General features: G+C 44.5%; 1 protein-coding gene across 2 annotated transcripts in view; it reads left to right on the top strand.

Moving 5' to 3' along the window:
- Nucleotides 1-24,014, top strand: part of MXI1 (MAX interactor 1, dimerization protein) — a 71,355-nt gene that overhangs the window by 15,915 nt on the left and 31,426 nt on the right. The window contains exons 1-3 of one of the 2 annotated variants that reach the window (XM_004579859.4): nt 233-472; nt 1,201-1,333; nt 18,637-18,666. In XM_004579859.4, coding sequence (XP_004579916.2) covers nt 400-472; nt 1,201-1,333; nt 18,637-18,666 — 236 coding nt within the window. In that variant the 5' untranslated portion in view covers nt 233-399. Of the gene's footprint in view, nt 1-232; nt 473-1,200; nt 1,334-18,636; nt 18,667-24,014 lie in introns of those variants that run through there. The other variant, XM_004579858.2, reaches the window with a different exon arrangement.

The following is a 24,014-nucleotide window of genomic DNA, read 5'->3' on the forward strand; positions in this document are numbered from 1 at the left end:
AACTTCCTTGCGCGTCCTATCCTGGAGCGACTACAACTCCCAGAGACCCCTGCGGAACATCTCGCAGAGGGCGCAGGCGCTCCGAAGGGAGGGGCTCGTGCTCCGCTTCCGGGTGTGCGGAGAGCTCAGGGCGGGACTACATTTCCCAGAGGGCAGCGGAAGGGGCGGGAGGAGGCGGGCCGCGGCGCTGCTCCCGCCCCTCCCCCGTGCTCGCCCCGAGAGGTAAACAAACCGCGCGCGGGCTGCGGGCGGCGGGGGCGGCGGAGAGCGCGCCGAGCCGCGGCCGGGTGGCCGGCCCGCCCGCCGCACAGGTCCGAGGGCGGCGCGGGGCTGGAGCCGCCTGCGGCGCCTCCTGTCGGCCGGGGAAGGCAGCGCGGAGCGGCCCCGCGGAGCGGCCCCATGGAGCGGGTGCGGATGATCAACGTGCAGCGCTTGCTGGAGGCCGCCGAGTTTTTGGAGCGCCGGGACCGAGGTAACGGCTGGACGCCGCCGCCCGGAGCCCCGCGCCCTCCTGCTCCGCGCGCGCGGCGGGTGAGGGCAGGTGCGGGTGCGTGTGCGTGTGTGGAGGTGCACGCGCGTGGGAGGCGAGGGGTGTGTGCGTGTGCGCGCCTGTGCCTGGCAAGGGAGGTGCGCATGTGAGGAGTTACACACGCGTGTGCGCGGAGGCGCGCGTGGGACCAAGTGCACGCGTGAGGAGGTGCACACGGTGCGGGGCTGCTCCTGAGGGGACATGCGTGAGACCCAGTTGAGAAGCGGGGTGGTGCGGGGCGAGCCGGGGTGGACGCACCTGGGCTGCAGGTGGCCGCGGGACGGAGGGCGTCCAAGGCGCCGCTGCTTCTGTCTGTGCTGGGAAGGACACGAGCTGTCGGGAGGGCAGGATGCGGGCTTGGGCTGAAGCCTCGGGAAAGCCTGGACTCCTAGGCAAGGCATCGGGAGTGGAGAGCTGGAAGGCGAGAGGGGGATTCGGAGGCGAGGGGAAGCGGGGAGCTCAGGAGTGCAGGCCAGGCAGACCTCGCATGAGTGTGGATGGGCACGTGGCTCACGGTGGTGGCCCAGCCAGGTCCAGCCAGCCAGGCTCCTTTCCTAAGGATCCAAGCATGGGAACTTGTGCTTTGAGGCACCTGTTCCCAGTAGGACGCAGACTTGAGGCATCCATCTGATGGTCATCTTACACCTGTTTCTGGCTCTTGCTCTCCACAGAGTGTGAACATGGCTACGCCTCGTCGTTCCCCTCCATGCAGAGCCCCCGCCTGCAGCACTCCAAGCCCCCCCGGAGGTTAAGCCGGGCACAGAAACACAGCAGTGGGAGCAGCAACACCAGCACTGCCAACAGGTACCAGCTGGGGGGAGGGGGCGCTGGGTGCCTTTCTAGAAATCTTAACCTGCTTTGTGTGCCAGGGAAGGAGTAGAATCTGGCAAGGCAACCGCGGGTGGGGAGGTCTGTGGCTGAGGGTGTCCATGCTATAGGTGTAACCCCCAGGCCAGCTTTCCTTGCTATTTCCAAGTTTGCATGGACCCAAGAAAGACAAAAAAAAGAACAATCTGGCAAGATGTAAGGTTTGTTACTGGAAGAAAAACAAGGTTTGTTACTGGAAGAAAGATACTCAGGTACAGTAGGATGCTATTGGGAATAATTTCTGCACAGGAAGATCGTCCTGTGTGGGTTTTGCCTCTTATTTGCTGGGAAGAACCGGTTCTGTAGGGCTGTTAAAGCAAAAACAAAGGAAGGAGAGCTGACCCTTCCAGCAGTCTTCTGTGCTCGTCTGGGTGAGTGTGTCCGGCTCATTCCAAGGATGCATCTCCTGTGAAGTTTCCTTCCAAGAAGATCCACAGCTGCCCAGCCTTTTCTGTTAAGAGGAAATTCATGGAATCTTTATTGCCGGTTCTGTCCACTTGGTCTAGGGCTGTAATAAGCATTGGTTCTCAACAGCGCTTGTTGGCTAACATTCCCTGAGGTCTCCAGGGAGTGCTGGCAGGTGCAAGATTGCAGACCCGAGAGGTGGGAGGGATGGGAAGGCCGAGGCTCCCACAGGCAGAGCTGGAGTGCAGGTGGCTGCACATCCCACCCTGAAAGTAGACCCATAAGCATTTAATTCTCTATTCCTCGTTTTCTGTAAGTGTTGGAAATCTGATTTTCACAGTAGTACAATGGAGGGGGGGATGTGACCTTACAAACATACATATGTCATGTCATTTGTGATCCTTCTAACTGACAGGTGGGAGCTGGGACCTATAATATATAATTATTGCCTAAGTGCATCGTTGATTTAACTGTATCCTTGGTCACCGCCTTCTGGCACACCTCTTGTGTCGCCCTTGCTAAGATGGTACTACCATTAGAGGACCTCGCTATAATAGCTCTCTGTTCTTCGGGGAACATCAAGATAAGCTCAGAGTCTCAGCTTCTTTACCTGTTTCATCTTACAACTGAAAAATACAAAGGTCTGTCATTTTAAAAACTGCTCAATGAGCAGGGGCTGCCGTGTCCTACTGGTTTCTTCCTAAGTATCATTTGAAACTGCCTTCTTTTCTTCTGGCTTCGTTGTTATCCTCTGCTTGTCAGCGTCATGGCTCACCTTACGCCTGTAATAACCTCCTGCGGAGTTTTCCTCCAATCAGGATTCTCACGGATAATGTCGGCTGACCTTTCAGTTCAGTGTACAGCATCTCCTTCTGCTGCAAGGTCTTTACACATATTCTGTTTCCTGCTGGAAATAATTTTTTCTCCCCACGTGTGAAGTTGTCTCTCATAGCAGTCTTCCTTCAGGGTAAGTGTAACTTACTCTTAATAGCTCAGGTCTTCGCATACTTGGGGGACCCTTACTTTTCCTTTTGTTTGTCAATTTCATAAAAACACAGATATCTGACTCTTTCTCAAATTTGTGTCCCATTCATTGGACTGAGAATTCCCTGAGGGTAGAAATAGTCTCTTTAAAAGAAAGGAAGAAATTGATTGAAATTGATTGATTGATTGATTGAAAGAGAGGCAGACAGACAGGGAGGTCTTCCGTCTGCTGCCTGTCTACCAGAGTAGACACGCAGCGGGGGCTGAGGCAGGCTCAGCCAGGAATTCTGTTCTCATCCACACGTGGGTGCCAGGAACCACATGCAAGGGCCACCACCTGCTGCTTCCCATGCGCATTGGCAGGGAGCTGGATCAGAACTAGAGGCCCTAGGCCAGTTGAACTGTGCCACCGTGTTGGGACCTCTCTGCTTAAATGTGTATCCTGGGTACCTGTCATGGTGGCTCTAATGGAGTAAATGTTTCTTAAGGAGTGGAAAATTTTCAAACTTCAGGTACTTGGTCTTAATGGAAATGGATTGTGTGTGTGTGTGTGTGCTGAGTAGCATATTAGACTGGAAGGAGAAAGGAGGAAAGACTATCAAGCAAGTGTTTTAGAATACTGTAGAATATAACCTTTTGTTTTAAAAAAATAAGTATTATTGAAAAGCAGAGAGCAGAGATCTCTCCCCTTCCAGTTCTTCCCCAAATGCGCACCACAGCTGAGTCAGGGCCATGGCAGAGCTGGGGGCTGGGAACTCTCTGAGTCTCCCAGGTAGGTGGTTTGGGTGCGGATGCTTGAGCCCTCAGCTGCTTCCCAGCCTGTGCGTTAGCAGGAAGCTGGACTTGGGTGTAGAACCAGGACTCCAGCCCAGCTCATCCGCTGTGGGGTGGAGGTGTTCCACGCGACATCTTAACCATCACACCAAAGGCCTCTCCCTAGCTTTAACTTTGACGAATGTTATCCTGTCATGAAAATAAAGTTGATATTCAGACTTGTGTGTTCTTGGCTTGTATGGTGGAGCAGTGCGGGTAAGCCAGCGTCCGTGAGACCAGCATCTCATGAGGCCTGGTTTAAGTTCCAGATGCTCCAGTTGATCTGGCCAGTGCACCTGTGAGAGCAGAGGAAGATGGCCCGGGGTCTTGGGTCCCTGTGCCCATGTCGGGGACCTGGGTGAAGTGCTGGGCTTCAGCCTACCCCAGCCTGGCTAGTCTAGCCGTTTGGGAAGTGGGCCAGTGGATGGAGAATTCATTCTCTCTCTCTTCCTCTCTCTCATCCTGCCTTTCAAATGAATAAATCTTGAAAAACAAAAGAACCAGACGTGTGTCAGCTATTGATGGTGAATACTGGTAGGAGCCTGTGACGCATACACAGTGATGGTTTTAAGGAACTGTGTTGTGCGTGTGTCTTACGTTGCTGTGAAATGTCTTGTCTTTCCTGTGCATGCTGAAGAATGTCACAGCAGCAGTACCCCAGCAAAGCAAGTTTCCTGTTACAACACCTTAACTTCTCTTAAACCACATAGTAGGTGTTTTAGTCTGACTTAAAAATGCTTATTTGTTATTTTATTTGAGAATCAAAGAGATACACAGAGACCTGTGACTTGCTTATTCAGTCTCTGAATGCCTGCACTTCCCAAGCAGCGTCTTCGCTGCTAAACCTCATGCCTGGCCTTGTTTGGGGGAGAAGGATTATGTTGTATTTTCAGTCTTATGTCCCTTTTTGGCTATTTTCATGGGTTTTGCATGTTTTATTTTTGAGAGTTAGGATGGTAATGAATTCTTTCTCTACAGTAGTTATGGAAGCATGCATTTGAGTTAATATATCTTGCATTTTGATCCTTAAACATGTTCCTGTTTGGGGCCAGTGCTGTAGTATTACAGGTTAAGCCTCTATCTGTGGTGCCCACCTCCTATATGGATGCTGGTGTGAGTCCTTGCTGTTCTACTTGCTAACGTGCCTGGGAAAGCAGTGAAAAGTGGTCCAAAGCCTTGGGCCCGGCATGGGAGACTGGAAGAAGCTGTAGGCTCCTGGCTTTGGATTGGCTCAGCTCCAGCCAGTGTGGCCATTTAGGGAATGAACCAGTGGACGCTAGATCTCTGTTTCTCCTTCTCTCTGTGTAAATCAGCCTTTCAAATAAAAACAAATCTTCTAAAAAAAAGATCCTATTTGTTTATAAAAGAATTGAAGGAAACTTTATTTTTATTTTTTATAAAGTTTCTTTTCACTATGCTTTTCAAATTTCCTATATTGAAGAGCAGGTTCTTGGTCTCTGTCTAATGTAAAATTTGCATGGTTTCAGAATAGAACTGGGAATAAGTAATGGTCAAAGTCTTGGTGGTTTTAGTTCCAGTGTTATTCTTGATTATCTTCTGCATGTTGAATGATTAATGGAATTCTTTGAGAAGTTTTTTGTGATACTCTGCCTTCTGCAAAACAAATAAATGTGAGATTGTCAAGAACTGTTCCTATGCCTTGCTCTAACACGCAGGCTCGCCATGAAGTGCTTCGCTGGAGCCCCAGTTGGCTGCTGCTGGGTTTCTGGGCTGATGTTCCTCTTTGCAGGAGTTGCTGGAGGGGGACCTGGTGTGTTTGTGTTGGTGCGTCAGCTGTTTCTGCTCCTTTTTCAAGGGGGGGCTTTCTGTCGCAATACTGAATGTATGATGTGGAACATTGCGGCGCGGGAAGGGAGGTCGGTTGCACTTGGCACACTTCTCTGCTGGTACCTGTCGCTTGGCTTACGGTTAAGGCACATGTTAGGAGGTGGTGAGTTGATTCTAGGTGGTTGGTTTCTTCAGTACCAACCTGAATTTCAAGCATCGTTCCAGCCAGCTCTGATTGTTGAATGGAAGCCTGCTCTTCTAGATCTCCCTTCAAATGAAGCTGTGCCACCTCCTTTTATCATGGTACAGCAGGATTTTCAGTCATTTCTTCTGTAAGAATGGGTGCCTTTTTAAAAATACATGTATTAGCCTAAATAAGTAGTAGATGGTATAATTTGAATAAACGAACTTCTAGATCCTGTTTTGATTCTGAGATACAGTGCTGATGTGATTCACTCATGCATTTTGTTTTAGATTTTAATTTTTAATGTGTTGTTTTCTATATTTAAAAGTATTGACACTTTTTTCTTGTGTATCTGTATTTATAAATATATTTTTTCCGTCTTCCTGCTAATGAAGGAAGAACATCTTATCAAATAAACACACAAAATCTATTATTTCAAAGTGAGATGGACTTCCTGTGGGGTAAGCCGAGGGTCCTGATTGGCAGGTTCCCAGAGGAGCTGATTAGGGTTTTAGGAGAAGTCTTGGTTTTAGCTTTTCCTGCAGATTTTTCCATACTCAAATCTGTTTGATGCCATCCGTGGTCATTGCATGGTACTATGTTGTGTGTACCATGTTTTTAAAGTCAGTTGCCTGTTGATGCCGTTTAAATTGTCTTCAGAGCTTTTAGCCTTTCCAAGCAGGGTTGCTCACATACCCGTATGTTTGTTCACCCAGATCCTTAGGCCAGAAAGGGTAGGTCCTATGGTTCGTAATGGTGACACCTTGCTTCTCTGTTCAATTTCAGAGACGTTCTGTGAAGTGAAATTGTTTTCCTCATTTTTTTTTATTTGTTGAGAAAACTAGACTAGTGTGCGAAGTAGCTCACAGGTAGAACTGGAAGATAAGCCAAATCCCAGGCATTTGTTTCTGTGGGATCAACAGTTTTCATTAATAATTTACTTGAAAACTAGGGCTCAGTGGCTGTAGCCTGACATTCTGTACGTTGGTGCTTGGCTTTCCTGCCCTGTCAGATGCCTTGCCTCCTTCCTGCCTTGTGTAATTTACCATGTCAGTCTGTGTCAGTGTCGTCAGTTTGGGAACATACCATGAGCTCCTCTGCAGAAAGGAGCAGTTCTGTACCAGGTCAGTAACTGGTTCTGTAAGTGGCCGGTGAAGAGGGAAGCAGGAGCTGCTGCTCCCCCCTGGGCGTTGGTGCAGTCTTACCATCTCTAGGATTTCACGCATGTGAAGTCATGTGGTGTATGTGCTGTCACAAATCCCATGTCTTTCCTCTAGCACAATGTCCTGGAATCCATGGTGTACTTTGTATCATTTGCTGCTCAGTGGTACTCGGCGTTCAGGCCTGTTGGAGCGTGTTTACCCATTGTTCAGTCCGCAGACATGTAGGGTGCTTATGGCTTTCTGCTATCACAGAGGCTGTTAACCTTTTATGAAAATGCTGTTTTCTGGGCAGATACTTTATAATTTCTTTTAGGTGGAATTGCTGGCTCTTGTAGTATGTAGTAAGCATGTTTTTAACCTTATGAAGAAACTGCTGATTTTCCGAAGCGGCTGGGCCGTTTTACGTTTTGATTAAAGTGTTAGGAGACTTGCTGTAGATTCACATCTCAATCAGAGCTTAATATTGTCAACCTCTTTACCTCTTGTGTGACTTTATCGTGGTGTTTCACCGTACGACGTTTTCCTCGCAACTGTTCATCGTGAGCATTCTTTCCTGTGCTGATTAGCTGTTAGTGTGTCTTCTTTGGTGAAACATGTTGACATTGTGGAGTTTTTATTGAGTGCTGAGAGTTCTTTGTAAATTCTGGATACAATTCTGTATGTGTTTTCCAAACCTGTTTTACTCTGTGGTTTGGCTTTGAGGAAAAAATCTGCATGTGCCAGTATTCCAGGGTTTCTCTCTTATATTCCAGCAATTTGATAATGCTAGGTTTTATGGTTAGATCTGAAATTTATTAAGAGTTAATATATGTAGGTGTGAGAGTAGGGTTGAAGTTAATTTTTTTCCAAGTGATTTTCTAGTTGTCATTGTACCATTTTTTTAAAACAAGACTCCAGTTCCTGCATTGGCCTGTCTTACTACATTTGTAAAAGATCAATTGACTTTAGTGTTTCATAATTTTTTGTGCACATACTGTAATGTATCCTGAAGTATTTACGCTATTGTAAATGGCAGTTGAATTTGAAATACTGACCTTGTAAGCTGTCTGTGCTAATGTGATGTATTCTGGTAATTTGTATATTCCCATAAGAACATTTTAAGTTCTGCCCATTCTGTATGACATTTCTTTTTATTTTGCTAGCTAGGACTTTGGTAGGGTACCAGTAGAATTAGTAAGAGTGAATATTGCTATCTTATGTTCTTTCTTAAGAGAATATGGCAACTGTAGCTTTTTTTAAAAGATGCCTTTAAGTTGAAGAAATTCCTTCTCTAATTTACCAAGAGAACATTTAAAAACTATTTTGAGGGGGGCTGGTATCATGGCATAGTAAGTTAAGCTTCCACCTATGGTGCTGGCATCCCACATGGACACTGGCTTAAATACTGGCTGCTCCACTTCTGGTCCAGCTCCCTACTAATGTGCCTGGGAAAACAGTGGAGGATGGTCCAAGTCCTCGGGCCCCTGGCTCCTAGCTTCAGGTGGCCCAGCTCCAGCTGTTACGGCCATTTGGGGAGTGAGCCAGCAAATGGAAGATCTCTCTGTAAATATGGCTTTTAAATAAAAATGAATAAATATTAAGAAATTGAAGGGCAGAGAGAGAGAGATCTCACCCATCCACTGGCTGCCTTCACCAGAACCTGCAGCTGCTCTTACTGGCACAGCAAAAGCCAGGAGTCAGGAAATCAGTCTGGGTCCCTCACATCCGTGGCGGGGACCCATCACCACTGCCTCCTACGATGCAGAGTAGCAGGAGGCTGGAAGGAGTGGTGCCAGGACTCAAATCTAGGCCCTCTGTTCCAGGATTCAGGTCTCCCGCCACCCCCAGGTGGTGTTTTAATCACTGTGCCAAATGACTTGCCCTGTTAAGGGTTTCGGTCAGATGTTTTTTCTGTACCCATTCCAAGGTGACTGCGGGAGTTTCTTCCCTGTTAATATGGAAGATTATGTTGGTTGGGTTTTGAATCTTAGACCAGCCTTGCATCCCCAGGTGGCGTTGGGTTTGATCCTGTTGGGATGCTGGACTAACCACTGAGTAGTGGCACAGCTTCCACACATCTGACCTGACAGCAAGTCAGGGATTCCTAAACCCACCCTGACTTCTGTCGCGTTTGCTTCAAGAGGATGGATCTTGCGCCTCCCTTGGGTTTCATGATCTGATGAAACACCTCATCAACTCAGAAAAGTTGTACTTCTACTTTGAAGGTCTCTCTCTTTCTCTCTCTCCCTTTTTAAATAAGTGGTAATAATTAGGACCAGCTAAATGAAGATATATTTGGGATGAGACTTGGAACATTCTGGACCTGGAGCTTCTGTGCCCTCCTCCCATGGCATCGTCTCTACCAGGAAACACTGCACCTCAGGCTCTGGAGTTTTATTGGAATGCCATCAGTCAGGCATGATTGGCAGGTGGGCCATGTGAACTGCCTCACTTCTGCAGCGGAGGGCTGCTATGACCGATAGCTCCAACATGGAGCACACGGTCAGTCCTTCCAGTATGACCTCCTCTGCTCTGAGTCTCCAAAGCATACATTCGATTGTAATTCCAGAGCCGCTGTGAGTAACCAAGATACTCAAGTTAACTGGTGAATTTCAAGGCTTAGAAGCTGTGTTCCTGGAACTGGGCACAAAGCCGTGTTGTTATAAAACAGTGATGCTTTCTGTGTTGTTGATGGAGTTTATTAATGTTACACATTTTTCTGAGTGGTGATGTGATCATGCACAGTTTTTTTCTTTGCTTCTTATGTAATTTTTTTTGGTAGGAGGCTTGGTTTTATTATCATTCTGGCCTCATAAAATGACTTGTGAAATGTTCCCTTTTACTATATTTTTGATGACTTTATATATAATTTTTCAAAAAGATTTATTTATTTTTATTGGAAAGGCAGATTTACAGAGAAGGAGAGAGAGAGAAAGATCTGCCATCCAATGCTTCACTCCCCAGGTAGCTGCAGTGGCCAGAGCCAAGCCAGTCTGAAGCCGGGAGCAAGGAGCCTCTCCCAGGTCTTCGCCATGGGTGCAGGGTCCCAAGGCTTTGGTTCATCCTTCCATTTTCCTCCCGGGCCACAAGCAGGGAGCTGGATGGGCAGTGGAGCAGCCGGGACAGGAACCAGTGCCCATTTGGGATCCTGGCACATGCAAGGCAAGGATGTAGCTGCTGAGCCATCGCGCTGGGCCCAGAATTGGTTTTATTTATTCCTTGAATGCTCAGTAAATCTTACTAAAGAAGACTTTCACCTAGAAGTGTCTTTGTGGAAAGGTTGTTTTTGTTATGAAATCCATTTTAATAGATACCATTATTCAGGATTTCCGTTTTCTCTTTAGCCAGTTTTGGTCATTTGTATCTTTCAAGAAATTTGTCCATATCATAAAAGTTGTCAGTTTAGACAATATGAACAAATATTAGCATAAAATTATTTATGTTATTCTCTGCAGGTGGCAGTTAGAATGCCAGCTGAGATGGCAGGATCTAGGTTAGGAGCCTGGCTCTGGCTCCCCGCTGATGTAGTCGTGATGGTGCCGTGTTAAGGGTCCTGCCGCACGCCATGTGGACTGCCTGGCTCCTGGCTTTGGCCTCATGCTGCCCTTAGACTTTGAGGGAATGGCCCCTGGTGGGAGCTCTCTCCCTACCTCCCTGCCTTCCACCCCCTGCAAAATTTCTTTCTAGAGAATGCAGTTCCTATGTGATTTTATTTTCTATTTATTTTTTCTGTAAATTTTTTTCTATTTATTGAAATAAAATGTACATACCGAAAAATGCATAGCTCTTTTCTGCAGCTCAGTGAATCCTGACAGAAGTGAAGAAACAGAGTATTATCAACTTTGCCTCGGAATCACTTGCCTAGATCGCAGCTAGTCGCTCTCCGCGCCTGGCCGAGGAACCGCTGTGTTGACATTTACGAGTGCGCGCCGCCAGCTTAGAGCTGTGAGTGATGTGCGGCTGCTCTTCTGTCTGTGAGTGTCCCTTCTCATTCAACATTATGTTGAAATTGTGGAAATGAATTCATGTTACTACATTATAGTTTGATTTTTAACCATTTTTTGTGTTGCATTGTATGAATTTTTCATAATTTATTCATGCTACTACATTTACATATATTAAGCTTTATTTATTTTATTTGAAATTCAGAGGCAGAGCTCGGAATTTTCATCTGCTGGTTCGCTCCTCAAATGGCTGCTCCAAAGCCAGGATCTAGGCACTGCTTCTGTGTTTCCCACGTAAATGTAGAGGCCCAAGGCCTTGGGACAATATTCTTTTCTCTCCCAGGCCATTAGCAGGAAGCTGGATCTTTTTTTTTTTTTTTTTTTTTTAAGATTTATTTTTGTTGATAAGGCAGATTTACAGAGAGGAGAGACAGAAAGATCTTCCATCTATCTGCTGGTTTACTCCCCAAATGACTGCAACTGCTGGAGCTGAGCCAATCCAAAGCCAGGAGCCAGGAGCTGCTTCTTAGTCTTTTACATGGGTGCAGGGTCCCAAGGCTTTGGGCTGTCCTCCACTACTTTCTCAGACCACAAGCAGGGAACTGGATAGGAAGTGGAGCAGCTGGGACATGAATTGGTGTCCATACGGGATCCCAGTATGTTCAGGGCGAGGATTTAGCCATTGAGCCATCATGCAGGGGTCGATACCTAAGTTTTAAGGAAAAAAGTACACTGATTGTAAGTATTCTTTACATTGTTTTTAGATACTTGGTTTTTGTGAGCTTCTTACGGTAGCTATGTTTTTGTCATTAAGGAAAAAGCAATGTATTTCTTATGAGACATTTTTCCCCTAAAATTTTATAATATTTGAGTTTTTTACTGTATTCAGAAGCTCCTAAAAATAAGATATACCTTTTAATGGAAACAGATGTGCAACACCACCATTTCGAAAGACGAATAATGTAAGTAGAAGTTTTACTGTCCCACTAATCCCAGTAGATTTTTGCTGTTAACCGGCATTAAAAATATGCTTCATAGACCCCTGCCGTATTGTAGCTGAGATCTTTTGTTTTATTGCCCTTTGAGAGTGTGTGTATGCACATTTGTATATGACTTATGAACTTCAGGATGTCAGTTACAAGATATTCATGTCTCCTCAAAGAATAATAGCTATTAGGCATTTTAGGGTTAGAACATAATACTGCAATTTTCACAAATTAGAGGTGTTCTCATTAATTCAGCGAAGACATAGGTCTTTTCTTTGGCCAGAAGGAAGTGGGGAGGCTGGGATGCAGGCTTGCCCTTTCCACCGTGACTCGCTGCTCCAAGTCAGCTGTGTAGTTCTGTGCTGCTTTGCCATGCCTCCATCCTACACCCTGAAGAATCAAAAGTTTTTTTGTTAGAGCTGTATTGAAAGTAAAGATATAGTTGCTATGATGGCTCCATTCAGTTAGAAATACATTAGAATATCTCCTTAAAGGTAGGCTGTGAAAAAGATTACCTGTGATTCAGTGAGAATGATAAAAATGTCTTTGTCCTTGAGCATTTTTAGGCATTCAGAATAGCATCTGAAAGGGGACCAGTTCTTTAGAGTTTGTTCACAGAGGTGCTTTCTAGGTGGGAGGGACAGTGGGCTAACCAGGTGGGTGGCTCAGGATTTCCCATCCTTCCAGTTTGTCCTCGTTGAATATTTCAGTGATATTTCAGTGGGGTGTTGTTGGAAGGGCCCTGTTGGACTCAGGCTGAGAGAAGCACATAGCTTGCTTCTGAGGGTAGCAGTGTGTGGTTTGTTCATTTCCTCACTGTTGCTCTCACTCTGGCTTCTGGCTTTCTGTGTGCGGGCGAGGAGGCAGCGTTCCGTGTGCCGTGTCCCTCAGTCCTGCCCAGCTGAGCCAGTGAGCAAGTAGCTTCAGGTAGCCATCTTTTCTTCCCCCCGCCTCCAAAGATTGTCATGATTATTTTAATTCTTCATTTTTCATGATACAGTTCCTTAGGCTGAGGGATTTTCCCTTCTAGCCTCGCTCTTCCCTCCCAGTTTCTCCTTTACTTCCCTCAACAACAGTCACAAGTCCATCATTCTGCTATGTAAGTGTGTTCTGACGCAGTAGGTACAGAGAATGGTGTGTAGACCAGCGTTCTAGTGTCAAAATGGATTCAACAGTGTCGTTGGTTTACTCTAGTGTCTCTCTTCTTTCCTCACTGTTGGTTGGTTGATTGCTAACTGCAGTCATCCGTCTTTGTTTGCTTGTTTCCAGGACAGTTCCAAATGTCGCTGAGAACCTGTTATGTCCCACGAAATATGTTTAACAGTATTTTGATTAGTGTGTTTTTAGTCTTGTTACATGGAATGAAATTAATAGCACTAGCTAATGTTTATTGAGTATTTGTTGAGCTGGTTGCTTTCCTATATAATTTTCTCTGATTATCACAGTCACCCAGCCAAGGCATGGGATAATATTTTAGTTTTATAAATGGGGAAAATATTAATCAGGTTAAACAATTTGTGCTGAAGTTATACAGCTAGTGTGAGTGGAGTGGCAGAGTTAATATTTAAACGCAAGCCTTTCCCTCTAACACCGTAGGTCTTTGTGTCCCTTTCCTGTTGTTTCCTGGTTTGGCTTTGGGCTTCACAGCCCTGCTGGTTTGCCTGACTATCCTTTCCACTTGGAATGTCACCTCCTTGGCAGGTTCCAGACTGTTCTGTAGCACGGGTACTCAACTTCAGCCCTGGGCCAAATGCTGTCTTTCCCCAAGCCCCATCTGGATGTCGATCTTGGCTCCTTTAAACTACTACAAATACTTCATGTATCTGCTTATCATGATACATGGCATACTTTACCCACTGGAGACTATGATTTCCTGCAACCTAAAATCGCCTGGGACATTTAAGGTTTTCTCATTTGTTGGCCTGATATCACAGGCAAAAACTTAACCAAATAGAAATAACAGAGATGGGCGTTGGGGGCCGGCATGTTAAGCCTCTGCCTTGGGTGCTGTCCTCTGGTCTCTGCTGCTGTTCCTGGGAGGAGGCAGGTGGCGACCAAGTACTTGAGCCTCTGATACTCAGTGTGGGAGCCAGATAGTTAGAGGTCCTGGCTCCTGACTTGGTCTTCACTGTTGTGAACTTTTGTCTCTGTCCTAAATGAATACACAATTTTTAAAAAATGTGCTTTTAAAAATAGGAATCAGTACTGCTGGTCAGTTTCTTTAGATTGGAAGAACTCAGCAGTAGGGTGACAATGAGTGCATTTCTGATCACTTTATTTTTGCTATTTGGGAGACTTGTTAAATTTTGCTCTTGGTATAGCTAAATATGACATGCATTTTCTGGTTCAATGAAAAGGTTCATAGTTTTAGATGTCTTTTTTTTTTTGAAAGGCAGTGAGAGCAAGATTTCCCATGCACTGGTTCTGTCACCAAATGCCTATGATAACTGGGCTAGGCCAGCAGCTGGAGTCAGGAATTCAATTCTGGGTGCCCAGGATGAGTATCAGGGCCCAGCTTCCTAAGCTTGCATCTGTTGTCCTCTGTGTGCCCATTGGCAGGATGCTGGCTACCAGCCTGCGGTGGGGACCTCAGCCCGGGCACTCAAGCATGGGATCCGACCCTTCGGAGCAGCATTTTAACTACCATGCCAAGAGCCTTCTCTCTTACCTATCTTATAAAAGAAAAAAGCTAAATAATGAAAGTCCATAGAGAGAGAGAGAGGTAGGATGAACCTGCTGTCTTAATTTTGCTCACAGCAGTGGGTCAGATATATTCTTTTATTGCTAACTTTGCTATAATAGGCTCAATATAATATTGGAATTCGATAATTATCATTTGGTATATTTTGCATTTATGACTATCAGTGGGGTTACTTGACTTTTCAGAGTAAGTTTGTGGCAAACAGTCTACTCTTCCCGCAGCGTATCGTTTCTGTTGGTTGCTTGCTGTAGCATTTTGTGTGTGGATTGTCTTTTGTTTTGCCTATTCTTAGTTTTCTTCTTAGAAAAAAGGCAATTAAACCAAAACCTGCTCAACAAGAGGGACCAGGGTAAACTCATTACTATCATTTACATTTTAGAGAGTATTTTTTTGTTTGTTTTAAATTGCTTACTTGAAAGAGAGAAAGAGAGTATTGTCTGCTGGACTTTACGACTGGTCAGAACCTCCAATGAAAGAATTTCAACTGAATTTGAACTATGGAAATGCAACAAGGTGGAGCAATCCTCCGTGGGGCGGGGGAGGGTTTGGGGAGGGGCGGGGGAATCACAGTGCATAAAAAAATGTGTCACATAATGCAATGAAATTGATAAAAAAAAATGTAAAAAAAAAAAAGAGAGTATTGTCTTTCATTCACTGATTGACTCAGTAGCCGCAGTGACGGGCTGGGCCGAGTCAAGACAACCTGCAATTCCCTCCAGGTCTCTCAGAGTGGATAGAAGGGGCTCAGAGGGTTTGCACCATCTTCTGCTTTACCAGCAAGTTGGGTCAGAAGGGGGTCTCAAACTAGCACCTTTTAGGGATCCTGGTGCCGCACGCAAGGGCTTAAACCACTGTGCCACAACACTGGTCCCTAGTATTTATTTTAAAATCTATTTAAAATCTATTTGTGTCCGGGCCCAGCATGATAGCGTAGCAGCTTAAGTCCTCGCCTTGAACACGCTGAGATCCCATGTGCCGGTTCTCATCCTGGCTACACCACTTCCCATCTAGCTCCCTGCTTGTGGCCTGGGAAAGCAGTCAAGGACGGCCCAAAGCCTTGGGACCCTGCACCCGCGTGGGAGACCTGGAGGAGCTCCTGGCTCCTGGCTTCAGATTGGCTCAGCTCTAGCCATTGTGGCTGCCCGGGGAGTGAACCATTGAATGGAAGATCTTCCTCTCTGTATATCTATCTGCCTTTCCAACAAAAATAAATAAATCTTTAAATTAAAAAAAATATTTGTTTCCCCCTTGTAAATTATTAATTGGCTCTAACATTTCCTTTAAGTAAAAGAACTTGATTAAAACTTAAATACTTGTGTTGTGATAATGGGTTTTGTTGTTTTATGTATTGAGATTTGAGCTGAGTCTGTTAAACTGACCATTGTATATTTTTATAATTTCTTCCATCTGAATTGTATATTTATTCACTGTCAGTTTCGCTGGACTGTTGAAATAGTCTAAGGTTCTTTTTATCGCCTTAAGGGAGAAGTGTTTTCATTAAGATAATCTGTTTAAAATGAACTTATTTTTTATTACATGTCATTTGAACTTTATAAAACTGGTAAGAGAATAAAAGTGGATAAGAGACAGTAACTCAAAGGAGTCTTCTGGCTCTTGGACTAAGCCAGTGGTTAAAATTTCCATAAATCACAAGGCTGCCAAAATATCCTTGTTAAGGTTTTGGAGTATGACTTACTAAAATACCCTTTGGAGAAAAAAAGACTAAAGCAGTCAGTTGTATAATATTCTAAAGCCATTTAACATTAATGAGAATAGAGAAAATGATTAAAATTTAGTTTTCATGATAGAAGCCTAAAATATATACAAAGATTATATATATATATATATATATTTAATTTATTTGAAAGGTGGAGTTAGAGGTGGAGACAGAGAAGGATCTTTGGTCTGCTGGTTCAAACCCCAGAAGGCCATACCAGCAGGGATGGAGGGATGGGTCAGGCCAAACCCAGGAGGTTGGAAGCTCATCTGTGCCTCCCACATGGATACAAGGGCCCAAGCACTTCGGCCATATTTTGCTGCTTTCCTGGATATGTTAGCATGGAGCTGGATCGTAAGTGGAGCAGCTAGGGTTCAACCTGGCCCTGTTATGGGATGCCAACATTCCAGGCAGCAGCTTAACTCACTGTACCACAGTGCCAGCCTCAAAATTCTTGTTAATGCTAAGTTATTACAACAGTTTTACGTGTTCATTCAGGGGCGCCTACTATGATATAATTTGAACGTAACTGATGTTATTGTTTTTTGCTGTTCAGTATGAACCTTGTCGTAATCACACAAGGCAAACATGATGATTTTCTGGTATCCATGGGAAATTGGCTCTAGGACCATCCCTGTGGAAACCAAAATTCGAGAATGCCATATAACCTGTGGAAATCCTCCTGCATGCCTAAAGTCTTCTAGGTTGCGTACAGTGCCAAGTACAGGTCGATTATATGTAAATAGCTGTTATGCTATGACAAGAGAGTCTGTGTTCAGGGTAAATGCAGCCCTCCCCACCCCCGCTGATATTTTCTGTCTGCTGTTGATTTAATCTGTAGATGTGAAACCTGCAGATATGGAAGGTTCACTGTACTTTCCTTCTTTCATAGATGAGGAAACTAAGCACAGAGACATGAAGGGACTTCCCCAAGGCCACACAGTATGTGAGCCCATGTAGTTCAGCTTTCAAGTATGCGCCTTTAAACTTTATTCAGTATTGATTCTTTTTTTTTTTTTTTTTTTTTTTTTTTTTTTTTTTTTGAAAATTTCTTACCAGGAGATTAATAAGACTTTGGAGTTTGGAATAAGACATATTTTTTAAGATTTATTTTTATCGGAAAAGCAGATATACAGAGAAAAGGAGAGACAGAGAAAGATCTTCCATCTGCTGCTTCATTTTCCAACTGACTGCAGCAGCTGGAGCTGAGCTGATCCAAAGCTAGGAGCCAGGAGCTTCTTCCAGGTCTCCCACATAGGTGCAGGGTTTCAAGGCTTTGGTCTATCCTCCACTGATTTCCCAGGCCACAAGCAGGGAGCTGGATGGGAAGTGGAGCAGCTATAACAAGAACTGGTGCCCAAATGGGCTACCCCACTTGGAGGGGAAGGATTAGCCTATTGAGGCACAGTGTCGGCCCCAAGGAGACAGATCTTAACTTACGGCTGCCACTTACAGTCTTGGGTTGGGAGTAAGTTTCTTGACCTCTCTGAGCCGCAGTTTGCTTGTTTAAAAAAGAAAAAAACAAGAGGATTGTTCTGGTGTAAAATGAGATATGTGCTTAGCACATTGTTTAGCATGCTTGTTAGATGTAAGCATCATTATAGCAAAGATTCACATTTACTGTGAACCCGAGAATCTAATATATTAATAAATTCCTTTAAATTAAAGAAAGATATCATCAGACAAATTAAAAAGCACAAAACTGGGAAGCAAAACAACAAAAAAATCACCAAAAGAAAACAATCACAGATAATATTTTGAATCAGATTCTTCCAGTCTTTTAAAATGTCCCTTGATTTTATTAATAGATCTTCTGAACTCATATTAACATTTTTTTCCTTGTATAAAATGTTCTTATATAAGGCTAATAAGTTGGCATAGTGTGCTAAGCCTTCTGGCTGCATTGCCAGCATCTCATGGGACTGGTTTGAGTCCCAACTGCTCCACTTCCAGTCCGGTTTCTGTTTAAGGCCTGGGAAAGCAGTGGAGGATGGCCCAACAAGGAGGAGATCTGGAGGAAACTCCAGTCTCCTGGCTTCAGATCCACTCAGCTTTGGCTGCTGTGGCCATTTGGAGAGTGAACCAGCAGGTGGAAGATCTCTGTCTCTCCTTCTCCCTCTGTAACTCTACCTTTCAAATAAAATTAAATTAAAAAAAAATTCTTTTTCTTTGTTTTTGTTTATCGTAAAGGCAGGTTCAGGTTTGCAGTTTGAGCATACTTCCTGTGTTTGGGAGAGGGGAGTCAGAGGAAGACAGGGACTTTTTTTTTCCTTTTTAAACAAAATGAGATTATGTTTGGGAGAAATATCTACAAGTCAGCAAAATGTGGGATACCATAAGCAGAGCATGTGCTGATGTGTCATTAAAAAAAGCTCCAGCTTGAGAATGGTTGGTCCAGGGGCAGGCCGTCTGAATAAGCAGTCCTCATGAATGCTGATGGTTCTGTGATGATGAGGCTGTCGGATTCTGACCAGGTACTGCACTGTTAAATAAATTCACCGGCTGTGGCATAGCAGGGATGAACTCCCCTTTCAACAAGCATGGCTAATGCTCTTTCTTTTCTTTTTTTCTTCTAGATCCACACACAATGAGCTGGAAAAGAATCGGTGAGTCAGTGCTAAGATGCAGCTTTCATTTACTGTTTAAAAAGCAAACTCACCATTTTACCTGTGAAGAATCATGTAATAATGCATATGTAGTTGTAGTATTATTGTTAGAAACAGATAACCTAGCTCAGTTCCAAACCATTGACACTTTTTTCCCCTCCACAAGCTATGTTAAGTCGTGACCGGAAGAAGTAAACACTTTCTTGAATTTTGTATTTTTGTCTTTGAGGATGGTTTAGTTGTGATTGTGGCTTAAATATGGTCTTACCAAGGAGTAGGTTTCTTAAGAGTGGGTCATAAACAGGACAAATTGTTGAACATTGAATTTTCTTTACAGTTCATTCTTTTATTCACACAATTCAGATATTTATGAAGTGTGGATTATAGCTCAGTGTCAGGCAGGCAGACTGTTTACCCAAGAAATTTGTGTCAGGCAGTTTTTGTCATTAAGAAACGCAGAGCTTAAAAAAAAAAACATAAACAAACAAACAAACAAAAAAGATAGGTCATTAAAATACTGACCAGAGTCCGTAAGCTGTTGTGATGGGTGCTAGTTATCCTGTGTGTCGACACACCTGGCAAGGTAGGGTAAGACAGCTCACGGGCCATATTTAAATGTGTGAATGTTAGAGTCTGGGCCAAAGCCCCCCACCCCCCACGTCATGGTGCGAGCTAGTCAACCCCCTGAGAACGACAAAGAGTCTCACTGGTAATGCAAGCAGCAAACAGAGTTTATTGCGCCAGCATGCTGGGGCCAGACCATGCTTGTGGCACACAGGCCAGCCAAGCCGGGCAGTCGGACCCTGAATGAGCCCAAGACAGAAGATTACATAGGCCCTTTTGGGCTGGGAAATACATCAAAAGTAACAACCTTAGACATGTTGATTTTTTATGGCCTTCAGGCACAGGGAGCCTGTTCCGTTCCGATACCCACTATCTGTATGGCTCATCCCATTCTCACACCCTTATCTTCCTCCTGTTCCTGGGACCAGAGAAGAATTGTGTCCTTCCGCACCCCCCAACCCCACCCCCTGCACCTGGGTTCACAAAGTTGCAGGGCAGCAAAGAACAGATTTATCGCAAAAGCGGAATCCTCCCAAAGTCCGTGCGCCTCCTGACCTAGCAAAGTAGCAGTTTTCTTCAGCACAAGGGAATCTCACACTGCCCAACAAAAACATTCTGTTCTTTCATACTAATATGCTATCATAGCATTTACCTATACTCTAACATGAAGTAACCGCAAAAGCCGTGCGGGAGACCAGGGTGGCCTTCCTGGATCCTGTCCTGATCCAGACATGCCTGTTGCGGTCATTTGGGAAATAAGCCAGTTGATAAGAGATTCTCTCTCTTTCTTTCAATTAAACAGTCCTTAAAAAACAAATACTATGTAAGTGGTACACCCAGCAGTGGAGAGACACAAGGCCCCGGAAGACCCTCTGTAGAAGTTCCCTGTTTGTAGGGTGTCTTAGGCTCTGCAGCGTACAAGCAGCTTGTGTAGAGAAAACTGCAGGAGGTTCTGTATGAGAGTAGAGGTGACGGATGAGGTGAGGCAGGCTGGGTGTGGAAGAGGCTGGTCTTCCATCCTGGAGAGTTCCGACGAGGGCGCAGGAGCAGGTGAATGATGTTGAGATTTGTGTTTTGGAAGCATTGCTTCAGATTCACTTGTTTCATTGTGGTCCCTGGGCCATTTTCTGCTGCCTTTTGAGGAATTAGCAGGAAGCTGAATGGGAAGCAGAGCAGCCGGGGCTCCAACTGGTACTAGATGCCAGCATCGCAAGTGACAGCTTAACTTACTGTGCCACCATGCTGGCCCCGATACAGTATTTTAATTACATCTTTCTCCCCATGAAATTTTTGAGTTCCTTGATGACAGAAACTATGTTACACGATTTTGTATTTCCTGTGTCAGTATTCTGCTTCCCTGAAGAATTGGATGGTTGGGTGAGGGGATATCAAAGGCATGTGGACCCTTTTGAAAGGTATCCATGGAGACAGAGACAAACAAAGTGAGAATGGAGCGTAATGGATAGAACTTAGTGATGTCAACTCACTATAAATAGTTAACGTATAGGTGGTATTGCCATTTACCGTGGAAAAGGATGTAGGAAGAGGACAAGCTTGGGAGAGAATACAAGAGATTAGAGTAACAGTTAAACAGGAATTGTCTGCACGAACCAGTTTTGACAAGTTACATCTCATGGCTTTCAACTTTTTGTCATGCCTTTGTGCATTTAAAGATATATTTATTTGAAAGGCAGAGTTAGGGAGGGAGAGAAAAACAAAAATCTGCTATCTGCTGGTTCACTCCCCACACGGCCACGTTGGCCAGAGCTTGGCTGCTCTGAAGCCAGGAGCCAGGAGCTTCTTCCTGGTTTCCCATGTGGACGCACGCACCGGAGCACTTGGGCCATTCTCTGCTGCTTTCCCGGCACGTTCGCAGGGAGCTGGGTCTTAAGTGAAGCAGCCAGATTTTCTGACTTCACCTGCTAAACCACAGCACTGCTGCCTACCCCCTTATTTTTGTTTTTAATAGAAGACATCTTATAGCCTGCCCACCTGACTGCAGATCTGATAGATACCAAAGCCTTTTAAAAAAGGCGGACTTAGCGACTTTTACCACTGAGCACTGTGTTTTGTTCTTATCTGTTGTTGTAAGCTGATAGGTAGCAGGACCGTGATTTGTTTATGTATCTTTGCCCAGTCGCTGTTACTGCGTTAAAGGCATGGTGACATCGTGTTCAGCTTTGTATCCTCGGGCCTAGCATTTCACCAGTGTGCACTAGATGGTGGTTTTAATGTTGATATTTCCTGTAAATTGTGTAGTATCTGACTGTGGCATGGCTGTAACATGCATGCTTTTTGTAAGTGTGCTGTGGGCCATCTCCAATGAAGGTCTTCTGTCCCTGGTTCATCCGCTGAGGCCTAATACTTTCTAGCAGTTTTCTTGTCAAACCTCTTAAAAGGCATGGTCCCTCTTGTTCTGATAGCCTTGAAAAAGCTAATAGGCTTTATTAACCCAGGGCTGGCAGATTTTCATAATTTTCAAGTTGTTTCTTGCCCTCTCCCATCTTTCTGTGCTTTTTTCTTCTCTGCCCTCCCTCTTTTCCCTGAGGTTTCCTTGAAAGGTGATGCAGGATTAACCTTTCCAAGATGAGCTTTTGCAAGGATTCTTACCAATGTCAGTATGATTCTTACATTAGTAATGTGTGCCAGAGTGTCAGTTCCAAAGGGACAATTAAGTTTAATAATCCATACTCCATTTCTGAAAAGTAGCCAAAAGCCCCAAAATCTTAGTAGGCACAAGATTTTAAAATGATCAGGTATTTTAATCGAGTAGCAGAAGGATGACACTGAAATATTTCTAGAATCAAAGCCTATATCATTATTATATTTTTTAAACTCTTGCACAGGTCTGTTTAATATTTCTTTTTAACCAGCATACTATTTTTACTTGATCTGTTAAAGAAAAAAAATATTAGCTTTGGTGTCCTTTAAAATAAAAAGAATTAAAAAAAATAAAATAAAAAAAATTTTTGCTTTTCCTTTTACCTTGCTTTGAGTACATTCTTGTATGAAGAAAGTATACAAAAGATAATGTTTTGTTGGGACCCGGCGGCGTGGCCTAGCGGCTAAAGTCCTCGCCTTGAAAGCCCCGGGATCCCATATGGGCGCCGGTTCTAATCCCGGCAGCTCCACTTCCCATCCAGCTCCCTGCTTGTGGCCTGGGAAAGCAGGAGAGGACGGCCCAAAGCCTTGGGACCCTGCACCCACGTGGGAGACCTGGAAGAGGTTCCTGGTCCCAGCATCGGATTGGCATGTACCAGCCCGTTGCGGCGCACTTGGGGAGTGAAACATCGGATGGAAGATCTTCCTCTCTGTCTCTCCTCCTCTCTGTATATCCGGCTTTCCAATAATAATAAAATCTTTAAAAAAAAAAAAAAAAAGATAATGTTTTGTCTTCTTTTTGAAAAAAAATTTTCATAGTAATTCATCTCTATAGTAATTCATATTCTTGAAATTTTGCAACTTTGTAATCCTGTATTTAGATCGAATTACTTTTCCCCTTTATTGATTTAAAATCTTGTGTATAAAGCTGCTTGCATATAAAAAGGTGGGGCAAATCCAGTGAGAATTAGAGTAGGTGATTTTTAATTGTTGGTAAGTGGCAAGGTGATCTCCAGATGGCTGTCTTAAGAGTGTTGGAGATTTGGGGTCTTGCATGCTGCTGTCCACGTTGAGAAGCCTACAGCTTGTTAGGGAACATTGGGTTTTTAAAAAACTGATGGAAAAATTCCTGTTATTTTTTGGGTAGTTCTGGGGGCAGATTTCTCTGCCTGTTGATTTTACTGAGCCTGATCTTTTTTAGAAGAGTTGTTTATTGTTATTGGAAAGGCAGATCTTGATGGTTCAGAGCCTTTGTTATTTGTGTTCTTGCCCAGTCCCTGTGGACTCAAAACAAGTTGGAGCAAGCCAGTAGAGACAGGGCAGGCAGGATACCTTTAGAGGGTCTGCACTTGCTGCAGGGTGCCAGTCATCTGGGCAATGCAGTGAATGTTTGAGACTGAAGAATGAAGAGTTTCCCTCTCCCACTGGCCTGTCTTACGAGTTGGATCCTTAGCGAGGGAAGAAGCTGCATAACAAGGATTTTTAGTCACTTGATTGTTTTTCATTTTTCTCAAATCAGATTGCTAATGGTGCTTTTGACAGAGTCAACAGCTTGAACAGGACCTAACTGGTCTGGAAACTTAGTGAAGACTTCAGGAGAGGCCAATCCACCCAAATACCTGTCATGCCTTTGAAAGAAATGCTTTACGCTTCTGACAGCCTTGATGAGACTGGAAGGCTGATGAGCACACTGACCCCAGAGCCTTCCCGGGCAGAACATGACTGTGTGTGTGTGGCAGAAGGAGGTGGTCCAGGGGACAGGAGTTGGTGTCCTCCCTCTAGGGACTCCCACAGGCCTCAGAGGAAGGAATGAAAATGAGAGCTTACAGAGTCCTTCACTGGCGTTTCCCCATCTTGCAAGTCTGTTGTATAATTCCATTAAGTAGGAAGGCACAAAGTGTAGGTCGGTCGTTAACTACAAATAGAAATGAGATGGATATGAACATAGGGCGACCTTAGTCATGACCCTATCTCATCTTGAGTAGCTGTTTAATATCAGTCTTTCCTTTCAGCCATGATTAAGAAATACTGTATGTATCATTGTGATTTATAAAATACATGATACTGACTCTATCCTAAACTTAGAGTCATTTTAGTTGGATATTTGTAGGTTTCATCTTTTAATGGCGTGATCTAGTGAAGTGACTGGTAAATGTCAGGAAGATACACTAGTAGCGGTTTCA

The sequence above is a fragment of the Ochotona princeps genome, chromosome 13 (genome assembly GCF_030435755.1).
Source record: "Ochotona princeps isolate mOchPri1 chromosome 13, mOchPri1.hap1, whole genome shotgun sequence".
Taxonomy (NCBI): domain Eukaryota; kingdom Metazoa; phylum Chordata; class Mammalia; order Lagomorpha; family Ochotonidae; genus Ochotona; species Ochotona princeps.